This window comes from Anabrus simplex, chromosome 3 (assembly GCF_040414725.1).
Source record: "Anabrus simplex isolate iqAnaSimp1 chromosome 3, ASM4041472v1, whole genome shotgun sequence".
NCBI classification, from domain to species: Eukaryota; Metazoa; Arthropoda; class Insecta; order Orthoptera; family Tettigoniidae; genus Anabrus; species Anabrus simplex.
The window spans coordinates 10,084,261-10,104,378 of record NC_090267.1 but is presented as its reverse complement, the minus strand read 5'-3'; the positions used below and the strand labels follow the sequence as shown (position 1 = coordinate 10,104,378).

The following is a 20,118-nucleotide window of genomic DNA, read 5'->3' as shown; positions in this document are numbered from 1 at the left end:
TTGAAGCTGAGTTACGAGAGGATAATTTGGTTTCAGAAGAAATGTAGGAACACGTGAAGCAATCCTGACTTTACGTCTGATCTTAGAGGATCGAATCAAGAAGGACAAGCCCACGTACATGGCATTCGTAGATCTAGAAAAGGCATTCGATAATGTTGATTGGACCAAGCTATTTATGATTCTGAAGATGATAGGGATCAGATACCGAGAACGAAGAATTATCTACAATCAGTATAAAAATCAGTCTGCAGTTATAAGAATCAAGGGCTTTGAAAAAGAAGCAGCAATCCAGAAAGGAGTGAGGCAAGGCTGCAGTTTGTCCCCTCTCCTTTTTAGTGTTTACATAGAACAGGCAGTAAAGGAAATCAAAGAGAAATTTGGAGAAGGAATCACAGTCCAAGGAGTGGAAATCAAAACCTTGAGATTTGCCGATGATATTGTTATTTTATCTTAGACTGCAGAAGATCTCGAGAAGTTGCTGAATGGTATAGATGAAGTCTTGGGTAAAGAGTAGAAGATGAAAATGAATAAGTCCAAAACAAAAGTAATGGAGTGCAGTCGAACGAAGACAGATGATGCGGGATATATTAAATTAGGAAATGAAGTCTTAAAGGAAGTAGATGAATATTGTTACTTGGGTAGTAAAATAACTAACGATGGCAGAAGTAAGGAGGACATAAAATGCAGATTATTACAAGCACGGAAGAGCTTTCTTAAGAAAAGAAATTTGCTGACTTTAAACATTGATATCGGAATTAGAAAGATGTTTTTGAAGACTTTCGTGTGGAGCGTGGCATTGTATGGAAGTGAAACATGGACGATAACTAGCTCAGAAAGGAAGAGAATAGAAGCTTTTGAAATGTGGTGTTACAGAAGAATGCTGAAGGTGAAATGGATAGATCGAATCACGAATGAAGAGATACCGAATCTAATTGGTGAGAGGAGATAGATTTGGCTAAATTCGACAAGAAGAGATAGAATGATAGGACACATCTTAAGACACCCAGGACGTGTTCAGTTGGTTTTTGAAGGAAGTGTACGTGGTAAGAATGGTAAGGGTAGACCAAGGTATGAATATGACAAGCAGATTAGAGCAGATGTAGGATGCAATAGTTACGTAGAAATGAAAAGGTTAGCACAGGATAGGGTGGCATGGACGGCTGCATCAAACCAGTCTACGGACTGATGACTCAAACAATATCATCATCGTAACACAAGAAGTATCTATTGGACTTTTTATCCACTTTCTGAAAATCCTACAATTTATGCTGGGTTTAAATCCAAGAATTTGTGATAAAGAGGCTAAAACTTTACTACAGGTCAACAGAGGGAGCTAGTGTGAGGGATGTATAACTAGACCGTATTTACCTGTCTTCTTCTTTGATATGTGGCTCCAGTTGATCCGTTGTATGTTCTTCTATAGTTACTTCCTCCTTAATGTCTGTAGCATTCTATAAATAAGGGAAGTAAATTAGGAAATCTAGACTACGCAACAAAATAAAAATATGTAAATAAACAAGAAAGAGCTCGCAAAATGAATTCTTAATTGCATGATATAACTATAATTAATGTATGTTCCAATGTCAAAATATAAGTAATGGAAAGGAAGCAGCAATTAATAATTACAAAGAGAGACAGCAACATTAAGAGACATATTCAGTATAGCCTAAGCAAGCAACGGGAACATACGTGCCATGTTGAGTGTGTGGCTGAGTAGAGTGGAGTAAAAGGGGAGTGGATGGGTCAAGTAGCGTGTGACGAGGAAGATGATCGGTACAGAGCAATATCAGGTCGCTATCGGAAGATTGCAGGGAAGAATGAAGAAGGGAACAAACAAAAGGAAGGAAGGTAAAGTGGAAATTGGACTGAAGGGTGAGATGCTGTTGGTGGCAGCGGTGGTCACTGCGCTGCTGGTTATTGGGGTAATGGAAGTAAATCCAGGCCTGCAGAGCAATGGCAACATGAGCTGGGAGGACATAGAAGTCATAAGGAAGGTCATAAAGGAGGTAATGGAGGAGCTCTGCCCGTTTGAACTGTTAACAAAGATGATAAGGAGTAAGTTAAGGAGCATGAAAAGACAAGGCAGTGGATTCAGGAAAACACGAAAGAATGTAAGGCAAAAATGGAAAACAGTGAGGGAGAAATTGTGTCACTAAGGGAGAAAATTAAAAAAAATATGGAAGAGGAGGTGTTGAATCTGAAGAAATAGAAGCCAAGAGCTAAGAACGTAGGAGAAAATCCATATTTATTTACGGTGTGCAGGAATAAAAGGCAGAAGCTAAAGTGGACATTAATTATAAAGTGGTAGATGTCATTCAAAATAAAATGAAAATTTCATTGAGTTCAATATAGATGATGCTGAGAGAGTAGAGCAGACCTATAAAAGTGACACTGCTATCCACATTGATGGTGGACATAGTGACAAGAAACGCTGGCAACCTGCAGAGTGAAAAGATTTCGATTAAGAGGGTTATGGGAAGAGAGGGGATTAAGAATTCCAAGATTTTAAAGAAACATCCAGTGAGAGCAAGACTGCAAGTGTTGAGGGCGCATATTAGGGGCCAGAAACTGGTGGTGACCAATGAGAAATGGACTCAAAGTTGGACAGTGACAAAACTTCAAGCACTGGAAGAGAATCTTAAGCAGGAAGAAATGCTAGGGGTTTACGTCGCACTGACACCGATAGGTCTTATGGCGACGATGGGATAGGAAAGGCCTAGGAGTTGGAAGGTAGCGGCCGTGGCCTTAATTAAGGTACAGCCCCAGCATTTGCCTGGTGTGAAAATGGGAAACCACGGAAAACCATTTTCAGGGCTGCCGATAGTGGGATTCGAACCTACTATCTCCCGGATGCAAGCTCACAGCCGCGCGCCTCTACGCGCATGGCCAACTCGCCCGGTCAGGAAGAAATGAGTACAACTGGAGAGGATGTGCATAACAGAAATAGGAGAACACCGAGTAACAGTGAGATCACAGAAGTGGTTTTAGGAGGAATCAAGGAAGCGGGAAAAGAAATGAGGCTGGAGGCCAGTGCGGGAAAGGAAATGTGGATACAGGAAGAGCCAGAGGAGGGAAAAACACAAGAAATGGTGAGTGAACATATGCATAATGAAAATAATGGTTTGAAGGAAGAAGCGGAAGTAGGATGAACTATAATTAAAGGGAGAAGCTTGAGTTTAAAGGAACTGTGGGGTAAGAAAGCTAAAAGTGATGAAGGCATAATAACAAGAATTAAAAAGCCAAGGTATTAGTAAGTAAGCTAGGCAATTGTGTTAATGTATAATTACAGATTGGAAGGTTTAGTGTGATTAAAGTTAAGTATATTTGAATGGTGAGCTCAGATGAAGAGGGATGCCGTTATATGTGGAGTGTGATTAAGCTAATAAGGGAGTGGTCATGATGAAAGGTGGGTTGGTTTGTTAATATTCAGAGTGGAAGATGTTAAGAAGTTAAATTCGGTAGATGGTAAAGTGTGTAGGTTAATTGTATTTGAAATGAATAATGAATTTAATGAGGAGTTTGATAGTTGAGTACATTTAAGTGGGAAGGTGAGTAGAGTATGGTCGGTAGTGGAGTCTGGTTTACAGTTTAAATGAGATTGAGTATTTTAATGAGTTGGTGGTATGAGATTGATGAACAGAGTGGTGGTGATGGCTAAGTGTGATTCTGCCAAAAGTGGCTTAGTTATTTAATGTGAGTATGGCCTGAAATTTAAAAGAGATTGGAGTGGTAGTGGCCAAGAATGATTAAATAATAAAAAGAGTGATTGAAAGAGTGATGAAAAGGGAGGTAGTGAAGTATGGTTGGTAAACTCTGGTATGGCAAGACGTGATGGTATAATTTAATGTGGAGTCTGGCTTAAAATTTAAATGAGATTACCGTATTTACTTGTGTATTAGACCTCCTCGCGTATTGGACACCCCCTGGCTTTTCGAAATGAAGAAAATTTAAAAAATAAATCTCACCCATATGAACCCGCAACGTAATTCGTCAGAGAAGGATGATAATTCCACTTCGAAGCGGGTCAAGTCTTATTGCAGCTCTGATGACATTGCACAAATTTGTGAATAGTTTCGTCCGTACGACTTGTGCAATGAAAAACACGTCGAAACCTAAATCCTGATGTGACAAATGTATATGTATACGGTACATCTGTGTTTCGCAGTTAGGAAATGTCCGCCTCTGTAGCGTAGGTCTACTGCAGCTCTGATGACGTCGCACAAATAGCTTCGTGTCCAACCCGCACATTGCAAGCATGCATCAGTCATGCTATATGCCTGTGTTTTGTAGTTAATAATGTCCGCCAGCATAATGGCTAGGACAATTAGTTTTCGGGGGCCTGACTTAGGATTCCCAGTACCGTACTACCAGAGATTTACGAATGGCAGGAAGGCAGATATGTGGTAAAAGCGGTCCCTGCAACTTCCCTCCATTGGGCGTGTCTAAAAAGGGCAGCATAACCTCAGGATGAGGAAACGAGTTTACCTTAGTTGAGAAATATCTGCGGTTATTGCTATTAATACAGCAGGCGAGATCATTAAAAAAGTGGTTGTTTAATATCTCGTAACTTGGGCCATTATAGCTATATATTTGGAGAGAAGTAAGTTTAAAACATGACAAAAGCTATCCAATTAAAACGATTGTTTTACTCGCCGACATACCTAACGAAAATAATAATTTTATGTCCAGACGTACTTTAAACGACTTTTGGAGACACCAAACAAAATGTACTAGGGTACCGGTATGTGTTAATAAAAAAAGAGACAACGAACGTACAAATTAAACATTATGATAATAAAACTCATTACCTGTAAATATCCATAAATGCAGTATATTTTCCTGTTATTTATTTTTATTTTTTCCGTTGAATGTTTGGCACTATCAGGGCGATAATACACCTAACCTAAACAATGTGGTCTGACTTATCTCATGGACAAATGTTTACGCAAATCCTGATGTGACAAATGTATAGAACAAGCATGACATATACTCAAAAATAAGGGTCTGTGTTTCAACAGCCGCAGTTATCAAAAGAATGTTACCAGTTACTATGTATTACATTCGGAAGTACAACTTGTAACATATGCTAGTTATCAGCTGATGGTTTGGCATGCCTTCTACAGTACGGCTTTATTTGGAAGGAGTGGCTTCTGCTACATATACACCAACTGGGAATATCAGAGATCATCTGGGAATAGATCTACACTGTTTAGACTCTATAGTCGGGAACAAAATTATTTTCAAAAGTTTCACTAAGACGGAACCTCATATGCTCTTGCTTGCAGTGCATGGCTGATGCGACTGAAGAGAGATAGCAGTGAAGATGACGTCACATAGAATGCCAACACGTCGGCTGGAAGTTGGCGGTGCAAGGCGATAATGAACTTTGAAATAAGAATAATAGTTAACACTACCTTTCCAATATTTAACTTTCCTCATATTGTGGAAATAAACATTACAACAGGCGTTGCAAGATGGGACATGTTTCGCTTAACTGTCGTCAGGATCATCAGCCGAAAATAAATCTTAGCCTAAAGTTAGGTCAGGGCCCCGAACCTAGTGTCATTAAAATATATGGTACCCTAAGAAACAACATTTACATTTAGGAAAATCAAATAGGCTAAAAACTAGTGTGAAAAAAACATAAAATATTACAACATGGCTAAGAGAAAAAAACACAATCATGTTGTAACAGAGCATAAAAACAGAAAGTACAATACAGAGCCGATAGTGAAATAATTAAAATCATTAGGGTATCATTGCTACCAGTCAGACAATCAGAATGTTCAAACATAAAACTAAAGTGAAAATATATAAGTGTTCATCATGGCTAAGTTAGAAAAAAACACATAATCGTGTTGCCAGAGGTTAAAAACATTAGGTACAACACAGAGCTGACAGTGTAATAATCAAACTCATAGCTGCCAGTCAGTTAATAAGAATGTTCATCATGACAAAAAATGATGATTATATTCTTTTGAATGAAGAAATAATTATATCACACTCTTGTATAGAATACGTGAGACGGGCAAGAGAAATCACATATTGTAGCAGACATGGAGTAGTAACACTTCAAACAGGAATTGATCACGCCTGAAGCGCTTCATTTTTACAGGGAGTCCAAGATCGAAACAGAAAAAAATAAGATGCCAAGTGCGTGACTGAAATCTGAAAAATGGAAAAAGATGTACTCGGGCCTTAAAAATAGGGTGTTCAAAATGGGAGTCTAAGATCACTTACCTCTTATGTTGGATAAGCGTTGACCGGAGAAATTAGCCGTTCAAGGGGGTCTGTTAAACGCATGCCCGTTGCTGCGTGTGTTGTATCTGTGAGCTTGCTTAGGCAGAGAGTAAGTTGGGACGGGAAGGATAGGCGCAACAATGAGAGTGCTGGAAGCTGGCGGCGGAGTTGTATTATGGGGAGGGGGTAAGGTGGAATCTGTTATGATGACCGGAGGGGTATTTAAAGGTTTATAATTGAAGATTTTTGTGAAATTGTAATAATTTTTATTAAAATTAGTGAGTAACTTGGGGACTTGTTCAATTAATGGGCTGTTGTTCTCTGGGACATCATTCAAATTATTATTACTATTATTAAAATGTTGATCCAAGAAAATGTATGTATTTTCCAATCCAGTCATTAAGCTGCTTTTATTTACATATTTTATAATGTGGAGGTCCTGATCAATTGTAGAATAATTGTGGCTGGAATCCCTCATTTGGTGCTCATGGCAGAGTATTTTTTATGCTTCAAGGCATTATAATGTTCCAAGTATCTAGTTCTAAAACTGCGGCCAGTTTGTCCGATATAAGAAAATTCACACTGGGGGCATTTGAGTCTGTAAATACCAGAGTTAGAAAATTTGTCCTGAGAAGTATTTACCAAGTTGGAATTAAAGAATATATTCCGATTAGTGTTGAGGGTTCGGTAGGCAATTCTGATGTTATGCTTCTTAAATGGGTTGGTAATGCTGTATATGGTGGGGTTAGTGAAGTTGAAGGTGGCAGTGTTTATTCTTTTTGGCTTACCTGGAATTAAATTTGTAGTAGTTTTTGATTTCATTTTACCAATAATCTTATTTATCAGGTTTGAATTTATAAATACATATATATTCAACCCTTCACCCTTCCAGCCTTTGAAATGTGGCACAGGCATAAGACTATCACAAGGTCGCTGACTGGGTACTACCCACAGAGACATCTTTGAATGTTAACTAACCTTAAAAATTATTAGGCAGGAAGTATAAAAGAGAAGCAAAATAATTAAAATAAGGAGATCTGAATGAGAACCTTTTACAAACACAGATTTATTGAAAAGAAATTCTAAACTTTGGCAAAGCAATACCCCTATACAAATCAACAAAATTTCGGACCAAATATTTGTACATCACACTCTACATAATCCGATTCATCTGAATTCTGTTCAAATTTCATTATCATTTATTATGAGACACTCCTTGCCATCATTTGTTACGAATTCATCAATGTAAATTACCAAAATAATGTTTCTAATTTTCGTCAACTCCGACTATGAGGTATCAACAACATGACTCATAAATTCAAATTTTCTTCCAACCACATTACTTAATTTGATTCCTATTGCATCTCATTTTATTTACCACCGTTACTCTACTCCAATACCTCCAATTTTAATTCAATTCAATTTCAATCATATCTGGTTAACACCATATTTCAAAATTATTAATAATAAAAAAAATGCTATTATAATTTACCATCTAACATTCATTAGCTCGTCAGAGTGACCTTTGAAATCGTTAATATAAATATTATTTGAATCAATTAATCCGTATTTACTTTCCATACTTTCAAATTATTCCATCACTATGTTATAAACCTTGTAATTATAATTATTAAATTATTTATTTTATTACAATCTTCCATTCTGAAATTTATGAAGCTATATGAAGTCATTAAATCCAACATTCGCCGTATAATTCGTGAACTCCTCATTTCAATTAATTAAATTCATTAAATTATTATTATTCACTAAATCCGAGGTTATCATGTCATTATAATCGTTACCTCTGAAATCATTAAATTATTCAATTACATTTGGTAAAATCAGATAATCCTTAAATCCAAAATTTGTTAAATTATTAAATTATTTGTCTCAATAATTTATAAAAATAATTCCTAATATTATTGAAGTCCGAAATTTATCTGACTTATTCTTTCTCATAACATCCTCCACTCCTATAAATGCTGGTAATATGGAACACTCGCGCGAATCGAAAGTAATCCTGACATAAATAAATAAATTTACTACTCTGATTCATTTAAATTATAAATATCCCGCACATACATAATCAGCTGTTTTCATAATACGTATAACATATGCCTACTCTGTAGCAAGAAACCTACACTACTATTGTAATACACAACTTAATCTCCACTGATTCTAAAAACAATGGGACAGAACCTCATTGTCGCAAATAAAATTAACCATACGTGAACTGAATTCACACATTAACAAGAAATAATACAACTGCAAACCAAAATTTGCATTGCTCAACACACAGTAGAACATATAACATTGAAACAAACACAACATCAGTCAACCAAATAATCACAGGGAAAATCATCATTCATTGATCTTGGCCGGGCATCGAACTCCGACCCTCAGCATAGCATCATTATAGTGACCTATCATTTCACTCGTCACAATGAACTGTCACGAAGTATATCTATTATTTTTAATTTCAATGTGCTGTCCTAAATTCCTCAAACAGGACTATATTATGAATGACTTCAATTCTTTTACTTGTAAGACCCTGCCAACGCTGTCTGACTTCCTTTAATACACAGCATGCCGACACGGGCGACTTCCTTATCTCAAGCGCCTCGCTCATTTGATTAACGCGGCATTTCAACTCGTCCGCACCCAATTAATATTTCTCTCTCTCTCCGCTATAATGAACTCAGATGTTTTCCTCAAAATCATCTTTCGTATCCTTGCTTTCTGGGCGAACAGTAACCATTATATATAACACTCTCAATGCACATTATTTGCTCCATATCTCACTTGTTTAATTCTACATTCCTCGATCAGCATTATTAAGAAACACGTATATCACTATGCCGGTATTTATTCATATATTGCACTACACAATCTCATTAATTCGTCCCCTGCTGCTGGCATTTTATGTTTTAAAAGCTCTACTTCGAAACTGGACTAACTAGATCTCAGATAAATTATATGATGAAACCTATTCCCTACAGCACATTTTTCGTCCACTGGTTAACAACACATATAACTTACTGATGACATACACTCTCAAATTTCACTGTAATGTGCCTGAATAACCAAGGTTCGAATCTTTCGGTCAATGAAATTCCTCTCGACGATCTTGCTGTCATGCAACATGCTAGGCTAATCTATTTATTCCCTTGACTATGAACTTACACTGATTGCCTCCTATATCACTTTATATATTCACACACACGCTGGTATTTATCAGAAGATCGCGCACTAAAGAAAACAATATTTCACACACGTATTTATCAATATAGAAGATCATTATTTATATACACATATTATTTCATCATTTATGAAGACCATATTCAACACACGCCTCTTATTTACATATTCACTCCCCCCCAGGCATCAGTATAAAATTTACGCCCTAAAACTCTAACTATCCTTGCTACAGTAAAATAAAAGAAATATAAAATGAATTGTTATGCATTAAATTATTTACAAGTTAACACCTAATCAGATATAATGAATCAGGGTACTCATCGATTCGGCGACGCTCCATACTCAGCTCCATGGTGTCATGGTTTCAGGTCGGCCCCATGATGAATTTAAGCCATCATATAGGCGGCCTTAACACGTGAACCAATGCCTTTCTCCATGACCATGTTCTTCATTCTTGCAGGCTTCAATGAATTCACATGGCTTCACGCATTAACACACTAAAATACACACAAACACATATATAAGTAACTTATAATAGCACATTAAACACTTATTTACACCAATAATGAATACTTTGTCTCTGCTATTTTCACGAGTTTAACACGCGGCACTGCAAAGCGTCCTTGCATCGATCTCGTTCCGGTCTTTCTACTTTGCCACAATTAATATTGTAAAATCGCCTTACCAAGATCTACAAGATTTTCCCTCGTTATTCAGTTGAAAATGTAGTCTATCGGATCCCGTTGTATCCCATCGACAATTATAGTTAATGGACTGAGAAATGCTCAAGATTGTTAGTCCGCGTTGATCACCATGCGCTTTCCATCCGAGCCATTCAAATTCACGTAGCAGAGTGAGTCTTCAGAGCGGCATGCGTCTTCTTCCTGCACACGAGCTTCCGGGTACGGAGCTCGGGGAACCCCATCAACAGTGGTGTAATATCCCGTCATGTATGCCTGCATTTATTTATTACAATAAATCATTAGAAATATGCCGTCTTTAATTCTCGTCCACGGGAGAGTTTAACATTGATTTCACATTGTCCCTTGGTGGATTTAATTAATTTTGGAGGTCATTCGTACGGCATCCATCTTTAATTTTCCCCCATCACTTCAAACTTACTATGCTGCTATTCGCTACTCGAAAATGCTGCCAACTTAAAACTGAGTACCTTGATCACACACCTCACGGAATATTCCATTACTTCCTATTGCAACATCAAATGACCCTGACACGTGGAACTTAGCTCCAAGCTTGGACAAGCGAAATTGCGCCACACATCCGAACTCTAATGAAACTGTAGTCCATTCCCTTATACTTTTCTGTAATTTATAATATTTTAAGACAATGTTATGAGCCAATTGGGCTCAATATTATACCCGTAACACGGTTCACAAGCAAAGTCCCCGATGTATGCGGAGTTATGCTACCCGCCGAACACCCTTCCCCTGCGAACATGTCAGCTGTGAGCGGAGGGGAAGTGAGACGACTGAGTAACATGGCCAAGTCTAAAGTTATGAATTTCATGGCCGTTCCGTATTGAACCGAGAATCACAATAGTAATTTAATATAACAGATTCCACCTTTTCAATACACAATTGTTGCACTATAGGTTATATTACAACATATTAGTTAAAATGGTACCGGTTTTGACACGTAAACAGTGTCATCGTCAGCCATAGGTAAAACTGAGCAAGAAAATAGGTTTGCATATAGCAACAAAATATACAGGTTAAATAAAATTCATAAAATTGTCACGTTTAAAATAGTTCATATAAAATGTCCACAGATATCTACACGTTGTTGGCGTATTAGTCTTATACATTATCTGGAGTTTTTACTGTGGAATTTATACTTTGATATGATAAAAACCCTTGCGAACACGTTAAAATCTTCTTTTTGATACTGTATCCTCTCCACACTATAAGCTTTCCGGCACGCTGCAACAAGGTTTTAAGTCCCGATTGAACCGAGGAACTATAGTCCTACACAATATAATAGGACCCACATGTACATTTTAACACCAAAAGCATAACTTCAAATTAAGAAGACCATACAACCAGCAGTGACTGGACTATTTCTCAATGCATTATCATGAACAAGATTTTAACATGTTCGCAAGGGTTTTTATCATATCAAAGTATAAATTCCACAGTAAACACTCTAGATAATGTATAAGACTAATACGCCGTAAACGTGTAGATATCTGTGGACATTTTATATGAACTATTTTAAACGTGACAATTTTATGAATTTTATTTAACCTGTATATTTTGTTGCAATATGCAAATCTATTTACTTGCTTAGTTTTACCTATGGCTGATGATGACACTGTATACGTGTCGAAACTGGTACCATTTTAACTAATATGTTGTAATATAACCTATAGTGCAACAATTGTGTATTGAAAAGGTGGAATCTGTTATATTAAATTACTATAGTAACATGGCCAAGGTTGTATTACGTCAGACAGAATGTTCAATTCTTTTTCATCGTTAATTTCTTCCAGATGGATTAATGATATGAAGAAATAAACCACATCACTGTGTAGCCTAAATTTTTATAGTCATAATCTCCAAGTTTGATGGAGATCCGTTAAAATTTGCGTCAGATATTAGCAAATACAGTTCCCAGGGGATAGTGAATAAATCGGCAGGCATTTCGCTTGTCAAGCCAGTCTACCTTGTGCCACAGTCGAGGCCGGTCGGTCGGCTGTTGGTCATGCTGTTGCCGTGATGTTAGTCGCCAGTTCGAATCTCCGATGGAAGTTTAAGTTCGTGTACTATTGAACTCTGATTCTACAACGCATCTACAAAACTTAGAAGTATTACAGCATCGCTTGCATGTGGTAATGGAAGTTGTGTACGAGTTGAGACGTGAACAGTTAAGCTGTTTAACTATTTACAGGAACAGTGTGATTCGAACTGATGTGACCGTTCACAACGTCACTTATGGTATGTCATGATATCCAGGAGATGAAATATGCCGTTTTCCACGTCATTCTACGATAAAAACTGCCCAAGTCAGAATTTTTCTGCCCGCTCCAGGACTCGAGTTGCAATATCCAGAGTCGCGCGACCCAGCTCTAGTTGCTGGTAATTAGCAGCAAGGCGGTGCAAGAGCGCTTGTACTCGAAACTCTCTCGCTCCCACCACGAGCGAGATGAAACCATACGCGTTATCACGTGACAAAGAATCTAGGTCACTAACTGAGCCCAGAGAGTAGGTCCAACGTGAAAACTAACATTATACCATGTTTTCCTCGCTCATCCACCACTACCAACTTATCGCGTTCAGTTGTTTTATTTCTGTTAATTTTCATAAATCGCAAAATACCCACTGGATAATTAAGCGCAAACATTCATTTGAATCAGGGAATTTTACGCATAATTATGAGACCGAGAAGTGCTCTACTTAACTGACAGAGAGATAACTGCGCTGTAAACAAGGGCGCGTCTTAATGACTAACAGATGTTGGACTCTAGCCGTGCCAGGGAACAGAAGGAATCCCCTGTGCTCGTCATCATTCACCGCCAAAAGCTAAAGGACGCTTTTAAGATTGCTTCAGAACCTACGAAGTTATTTTAATAACAGTCACTCAGTGGAGATGGGAATACAAGAGCTACATTTTGATATCCTGTTCGTTACTGTACGTTGCGTATTAACGGACAATGTGTGAGAAAAGATTGCATTTTTTCCCCCACCCTCAGCATTCGGGTCTCTAGCGTAGCGCGCCTATATATTCATGAGCTGAGAAGGAGACACCAACCAGTGCGTTCTTATTGTAATGCCAGTACGGTAGTATTCCGTCGTGGCTTGTGAGTGAGTCGTTTGTGAAGAAATAATCTTGTAATTTGAGTAGTGTAATACAGTGATTCATTAAATTCTGTGAGTATGTGGAAATAATCACCCTCTGAGTGAGATGTTAGCGTGTACAGTGTGCCGCAAATTAATAAATAGGAACGGTACGAAACCGTAATAACTGATACCCGTGTGTAAAAAGGGTCATACATCAAGCCTCCTATGTGTCTAAGTTAATACGGCTCAGTTAACATATATAGTGACGTACTTAGCGAAGTGGGTGGAGCGTACGTGCTTGATATCAATATGAATTACCAATAAAGTCAGTGAACAGCTCAGTTAGACCTAATTGAGGACAGCGCCACGTTAAAATAACCCGCAGTACAGTGAGAGCTCGACTTACGGCTAAGTGCATTAGAACAGGCCTGAACTAGTATCATGAATACGAGAATGCTAATACATTAGTGGCCTAACCACTGTCGTTTCTAGGGAAACTAGTGAAATTTCAGGGCCTATAATCGCTGCCTACAAGAAGAATAGATAAATGAGAAGGGATTAATGTCGGGCTTCTGGGACATTACCGACATTAGGTTGGAATGCTCGTGCTATTGAGCAAATCCAACCATATGTTCAAATTGTGGTGTGTGATAAACTAAAGTATTCACTTGAGATAATTTCCCCTCATTTACATGTCTACGTGAACGCCGGAGTGAACGCCGACGCCCATCTGAATGCCAGAATTTTGCCTGCATATTAGAGAGAACCCGACGCCTAGTTGTCTTCGCCTGGTGTAGCAGAGAACGTCGAGAACGTCATACCAGATCAAGCCGTCATGTTCGTGACCTGCCAGGAAGTCATCATGGGTCTTCACATCACCGATGACGTGATGCAAGCAGTCTAAAATCCATGGAGTGCCTCCCTGTAAAGCTGTGAACGTGGTATCCAGAAGGCTGAGTACATTTCCAATTATTTATATCTTTGAAGGTCGTGTCCCATTGTAAATATGTAAATTTTTCACTTAGATGTAACGTAGACTGCAAGCACGCCATTTCAGAGGGATAATAATTATAATTTCATTTTTATTTGGGTTTTTATAGAATACTTTCTTCATGGTTTGGGAACGACCATATTTCACTACCATTTTTTTTTACAAGGGTTTGATAATGTATGACGTAAGTTTAAGGACCTCAGATTAATTATGTGTGAAGTACTGTCAAGTAAAGGGGCTTAAATAATTCTACGTAAACGACTCCAGTTATCATCTTTCTACAGCCAATAGGAGTCCTCAAAGATATCTCAGTAACTGATTTTTTTTTGTACTTCACAAGCTCTTAGGAAATCCTCCTTACTAGAAATTAAAACTGCTGGAACAACGAATGGAGCATGAGATTGGGGTATATATCTCACATCGCTAATTAGTTCGCGAACACACAAGTTAACTTGAACCCTGATGGCAGGAGATCATCAATAAATCTGCATCGTAGTCAATGTACCGAGAGGAGAAATGAAATGGGTGAACAGGCGGTAGCCATAATATATAGTGTGAAATGAGAATGTTAAGTTCCCTTGGAACTCTTTAGTAATGTACACGAAGTGGATCTCGTGATGTGAACATGTTGATTAGGCCTGATATAGGGCCGTGATTTATGTGATGCCATTTGTGGCTAGTATTGAAAGAAGTGAATAGATTATTTGCCGTGGAGCCATTGCCCGAGAAGGCTAGTAGACCGCTCGTTGGAAGGGTGTCACGGATAGCTCCCAGCTGGAGTTTTATGAGCCCCTTTAAACGGGGGAGTGAGGGCGTTTTTCTTCAGTGAAATAGAACAGAGACAAGTAGTGAGTTTCTTTCCTTTTCGGTACAAAGATTACGCGTGTTAATTTAAAAAGAGCCAACGTCGCAGAGATTCCAAATGAGCATAAATGAAGGACCCCTCCAATTTATTTCTTTAATTATCCACAGCGTATAGGGAATTCCAGGTCAGATATACCCCGTCTCAGAAGGTCCTGAGTTCATCGCAGGAGACAGTAAGGCCTCCTGTCACAAGCGGCAGGTGAAATAAGACCACCTGCGGCCCATCGTGTGTATGTGAAATGTATATATTCTTGTCCATTGGTTGCAGGTATTGCTATAATACTTTGTTTATGATGTCTGGTATTGAAGTCGCTAAATGCTTGTCCATAGGTAACATCGTTGTGTAAATAATGTCCTGATATATGTGTTGATAAAAATCCTAATGAAATGGGCGTGTTTGTCATACTGCATATTTGGCAACGTATAACTTAAAGTACTGTTGTAACGCGACTTTCAAGGGATTGGGAGTGTAAATTGCCTATTTCAGTTCATACGATACTAGCAAACTTATATCATAATTTGATGCAAGTTGAATATATTAATTTTCGACAAACAAACAGAATTACAGCTGGGTATGCCTATGTTGAATAGATGTGTGTGTAAAGTGATTAGTGTAAGTGTAAAGTGGAATAATTAGAGAGAAAACGCCTCTCTAAGTCTGAGGTACCGGTAGTGTAATAGTTCGAGAGGGAGCGCCTTCTTAATTTTGAATATTTAAACGTATAATGAAGTGTAGAAAGGACTACCGAACATTTAAACGTTAAGATCACCCAAGTTAATATATGTAAGGTGTTTGTATGGCATATCCATGTAAATAATGTGTTTCACTAGTATAAGTAAAAATTTATTATACAAGATATTGTCTTTCTTCTCATTAGTAATGAAATGGTATTCCTCTCATAATTAACTTTTCCCCCTACTATAGAGACTATTACTAAAGGACTTACCGCCCCATCGGACAGTCCACAGACCCGAAAATGCGATACCGACTCGGCTAGCGAACTATTCCAGTAGGGGAGGGCGAGGCTTCGACAAACCGGGCTGAGTTCGAAGCTCACCGATGGTGTTCCATTCTAACGTCATATTTATGAACAATGGTAACTGGTTTATGTACAGATGCCTTGGAAAGGTTACATAATTGGCGTCCCGTAACGTGTGGCCTTATTGTTGTTTGGGGCGAGTTACATATTGTTCTCGCGACGCATAATTTAGCGTCCCGTTGTTGGGGCAAGTTTGTAAAGCCCTACGGCACCATAAATATTGATATAGCCAATATTAAGGCACAAGTTCGAATACCACTACTATAAAAGGAGTACCTAAGGTAGTAGGATTATCAAATTGATTCGGTTAGAACTGAACGAATGGAAATACCAAATTTTACCCGTATATTAAATTTGCTAGAAGAGAGGAATACAAAATAGAATCAGAGCGTGTGAACGTGATAGTTAATATGGATAATGTGTCGGATGGAGTGCGTAAGCCGCTACCATAGACAGTTACGTCACGCGCAACGATATTTGAATGAGTGACTGGAATAAATTAAATCCGACGGATGTAGGGAGAAGAATGAAGAGATCGTGTACCAGGTTAAGTGGAAATATACACGATGGTCACTCAGAAATATGGCGGACCTGAAAAAAAAAAGTTATGGAGTTGTTTAACTTCAGGGGAGCAATAAAATGACCTTCCCATTGTTGAGGATAAAATGACTGGACTGAGTTCTTCAAATTCTTCTGGTCACAGGTTCATGCCGAAGGCGATGCGTTTGTAGCAGGCCTTGGTAGTTTAGGGGATTCATCCAATGTAAACAGGGTAGATATCGCGGACAAGAGTGGAAGCCTCATCACTCTTAATTTTTTTTTCTCTCAAATGAACAGTGCAATGTTGTCAGTTCGAGACGTGGAATTGTCTGCTAAAGCATCTTCCAAATCTCGAGGCTGAAAACATCCAATGTTTATTAAGTGCATCACATTTCTGGCACACGTAAAGTACCGAGCCCATTTAGGTCGCGGATTTAGGTAATATTTATCTTATAAAGGGCTACATGAATTTAATTATTAAAAAAAAACAATATGTCGGGATAATGTTTATGAATTACGTAGGAAAATACTAGGGAAACACAAGTAATTGTTAGGAGGTGTGACGCAGCTGTTTTGAAGCTAATTTTGGCGTAAAACGACTTGGTCATTTTCGAAAATTGCACACCTTCCTAAGTTTAGGAAACTGAATCGTATGAACTGAAATACCACGAGCAGCTTAATTCAGGGGGGCACACATTTCTCAAGAAGTTAAGTATTATGGATGTGGAAGGTATTAAACAGTTGATGGCCGCCTTACTGGCCGAACAAAGTGAGAAGCAGGCAGAGCTCTTCAGGGAACAGAGTGCGAAGTTTGAAGAGCGTCTTGCGAAATTGGAACAGGCTAATGCGGACAATAGTGAAAGACAGGCAGGACTTTTAAAGGAGCAGCTAAAGGCCGATAGTGAAAGACAGGCAGGACTTTTAAAGGAGCAGCTAAAGACCGATAGTGAAAGACAGGCAGGACTTTTAAAGGAGCAGCTAAAGGCCGATAGTGAAAGACAGGCAGGACTCTTAAAGGAGCAGTTAAAGGCTGATAGTGATAGGAAGGCAGAACTATTAAATAAACTAGGACAGGCAACCACACAAATTGAAGAACGTTTAGACCAGCACAATAGTCGAGTAGGTCAGCTCACTGCACGGTTAGACGGATACGAGGCGTCGTGTAAAGCCCAAGTTGCGGAGCTTAAAGAACATGTTAACTCCCGCATTGATGACGTGACGACACGCATAGATTCCCTCACGTTGAAGCTAGAGCAAACCAGTCGCCGTCTGGATGAGCGTACAGCCGAAATAGAAATAAGAATGACAGCTCAGGAAAGCCGAATAGCAGAAATGGAAGGACAAATAACGCAGGTTCGGGACAGCACAGAGACTAAGTGCAAAGAATATATTGACCAGCAGATGGACCGAGTGAAAGTTGAATTGAGGGTCACCGCCGAGGAAAAAGAACATGAAATTACTTTCGACACAATTCAAAGGGATGTAAATATCAAAGCAGTGAATGAAGCAACAGGGCAACTGAATATTCGACAAGGGAACGCTGCAGAAATGAAGAGAATTCAGAAGGGCATGACGAGACGACGGAAGAAGAAGAAGAAGACAGATAAGGTGAAATACCGGAGGAAGAAGAAGAAGATGAGAGAATCACCGGTAATCCGGAAGAGTACACTTAAGGTTGGTCTTCATGAAGGCATAATCAAAGAGCTCCAGAAATTTTTAGTATGGACCAAAGGAATGAACAACCTTACGAGTTATCAACGGTTATTTAGGATTTTGAAGAGATGCGTTACTGAATCAAGCCGATCACATGACGATATTCAGTTCATCAGGAAGAAACTAGAGAAGAAAATCGTCAATGAAAGGATACGTCAGAGAGTACTTAGAAGACACGGGAAAACAGGAAATTTTCGTCTCAACACAGTGTTCCAGACAAACTACGGACTTAAGAAGACCACTTTTACTACGGGAATTAGGGAGCGCACTAAGAAGGAGAAATTTGCTATGTCGCATGGCCAGAATGAGGTACCAGGGATGCTCAGCCCAAGACCTCGTGCTTTAGAAGTAGGGTTGAGTAAATAAGAGGAAGAATCGACACACTAATGATAAGCTGCGATCCGACTTGAAATGTATATTGTGTAAATATGGAATAATATTAATTTAACTAGTATAAGGAATAAAGGATATGCCATCAAAACACGCCAGAATATCAAGATGCTGAGAGACATGCGCAAAACTATAACTACATTAATGGGATCTTGTACAAATATGTGGATGATGCGCATACTCGTCTTAGAGTGGTCGTTCCACCCGCTCTCCAGGTTGACTTAATATGGCTGACGCATCACTCCATAGGACACGCTGGTGTAGACAAAGTCATGGCGACGCTTAGAGAGACCTTTACATGGCCGCGAATGAGGAGGATGACTCGTACAGTTTTAATGACTTGTGACATCTGTCAACGTATTAAGCCCAACGCGTACTTACTCAAACAACCACCGAAGCCGTTGATTCCTGAGAAGCCCCGTGAACTGTTTTCCATGGACTTCTATGGTCCGCTTCCAAAGGCGACCAGGGGGCTCCAATTCATTTTGGTGTGCATGGACGTCTTCAGCAAATATGTTATGCTGTGTCCAGTACAGAAAGCGAATACGCGTACCGTTGTCAACCAGATAAGGAATAAGATCATTCCCAAGATGGGCAAACCCGATAAACTCTTAACCGATCACGGATCGCAGTTCACATCAGCCGCATTCCGTAGAGACATGGAACAGATGGCAATTCAACACCTCATGAGTTCGACATCCAGAATCGAATCCGTCTGAAAGGATTATGAGGGAGATCGGAAAATTTTGCAGAATCTATTGCCCGAGACAGCATTGGCGGTGGGTAGATGTTGTTCCAACCATCATGGAATGCATAAACTCAACCGTACACGAATCGACAGGGCAGATTCCTAGCGTCGTGCACTTCAACGAACATCCCGAGAGACCATGGAAAGATGTCGTGCCATGCCCAGAAGATCCTAGACCATCAGTAGAGTTGAGGGTGAGAGATACGTTGGAATCTCTGAAGAAACAGGCGGAGAAGCGGTTACGACGATTGCGACGCAAACGATTCCACAGACCTCTACGTGTGGGAGAACTTGTATTGGTCAAACGTCCCGCAACTTCAGATCCACCACGGAAATTTTACCACAAATTTGCAAAGCTGTATATTGGGCCTTATCGAATAATTCAAAATTTAGAAAATAACGCGTACAAGGTACAATCCATGGATGGAACAACTGAGGCTATCTATAACGCCTCAAATCTGAAACTATACCATGTGCCAGGACAATTACCGGAGGAGAATCCAAACGATCCAGATGACCTAGAAGATGAAGGACAGCCTCCAGAAGAAGACGAGGACGACGACGGAGTGGACGTCGCAGATGAAGAGGATCCTGAAG

The 20,118-nt window shown here is 39.1% G+C and overlaps 1 protein-coding gene across 10 annotated transcripts in view; it reads right to left on the bottom strand.

Moving 5' to 3' along the window:
- The window catches only part of LOC136866606 (oocyte zinc finger protein XlCOF6-like), a 214,414-nt gene that overhangs the window by 31,560 nt on the left and 162,736 nt on the right, over positions 1–20,118 (bottom strand). For 9 of the 10 annotated variants that reach the window (XM_068226552.1, XM_068226551.1, XM_068226559.1 and 6 more), the window contains one exon: positions 1,369–1,451. The exons of the other annotated variant lie outside the window; for it this stretch is intronic. In XM_068226552.1, the coding sequence (XP_068082653.1) occupies positions 1,369–1,451 (83 nt within the window). The remainder of the gene's footprint in view (positions 1–1,368; positions 1,452–20,118) is intronic. 10 annotated transcript variants of the gene reach the window in all.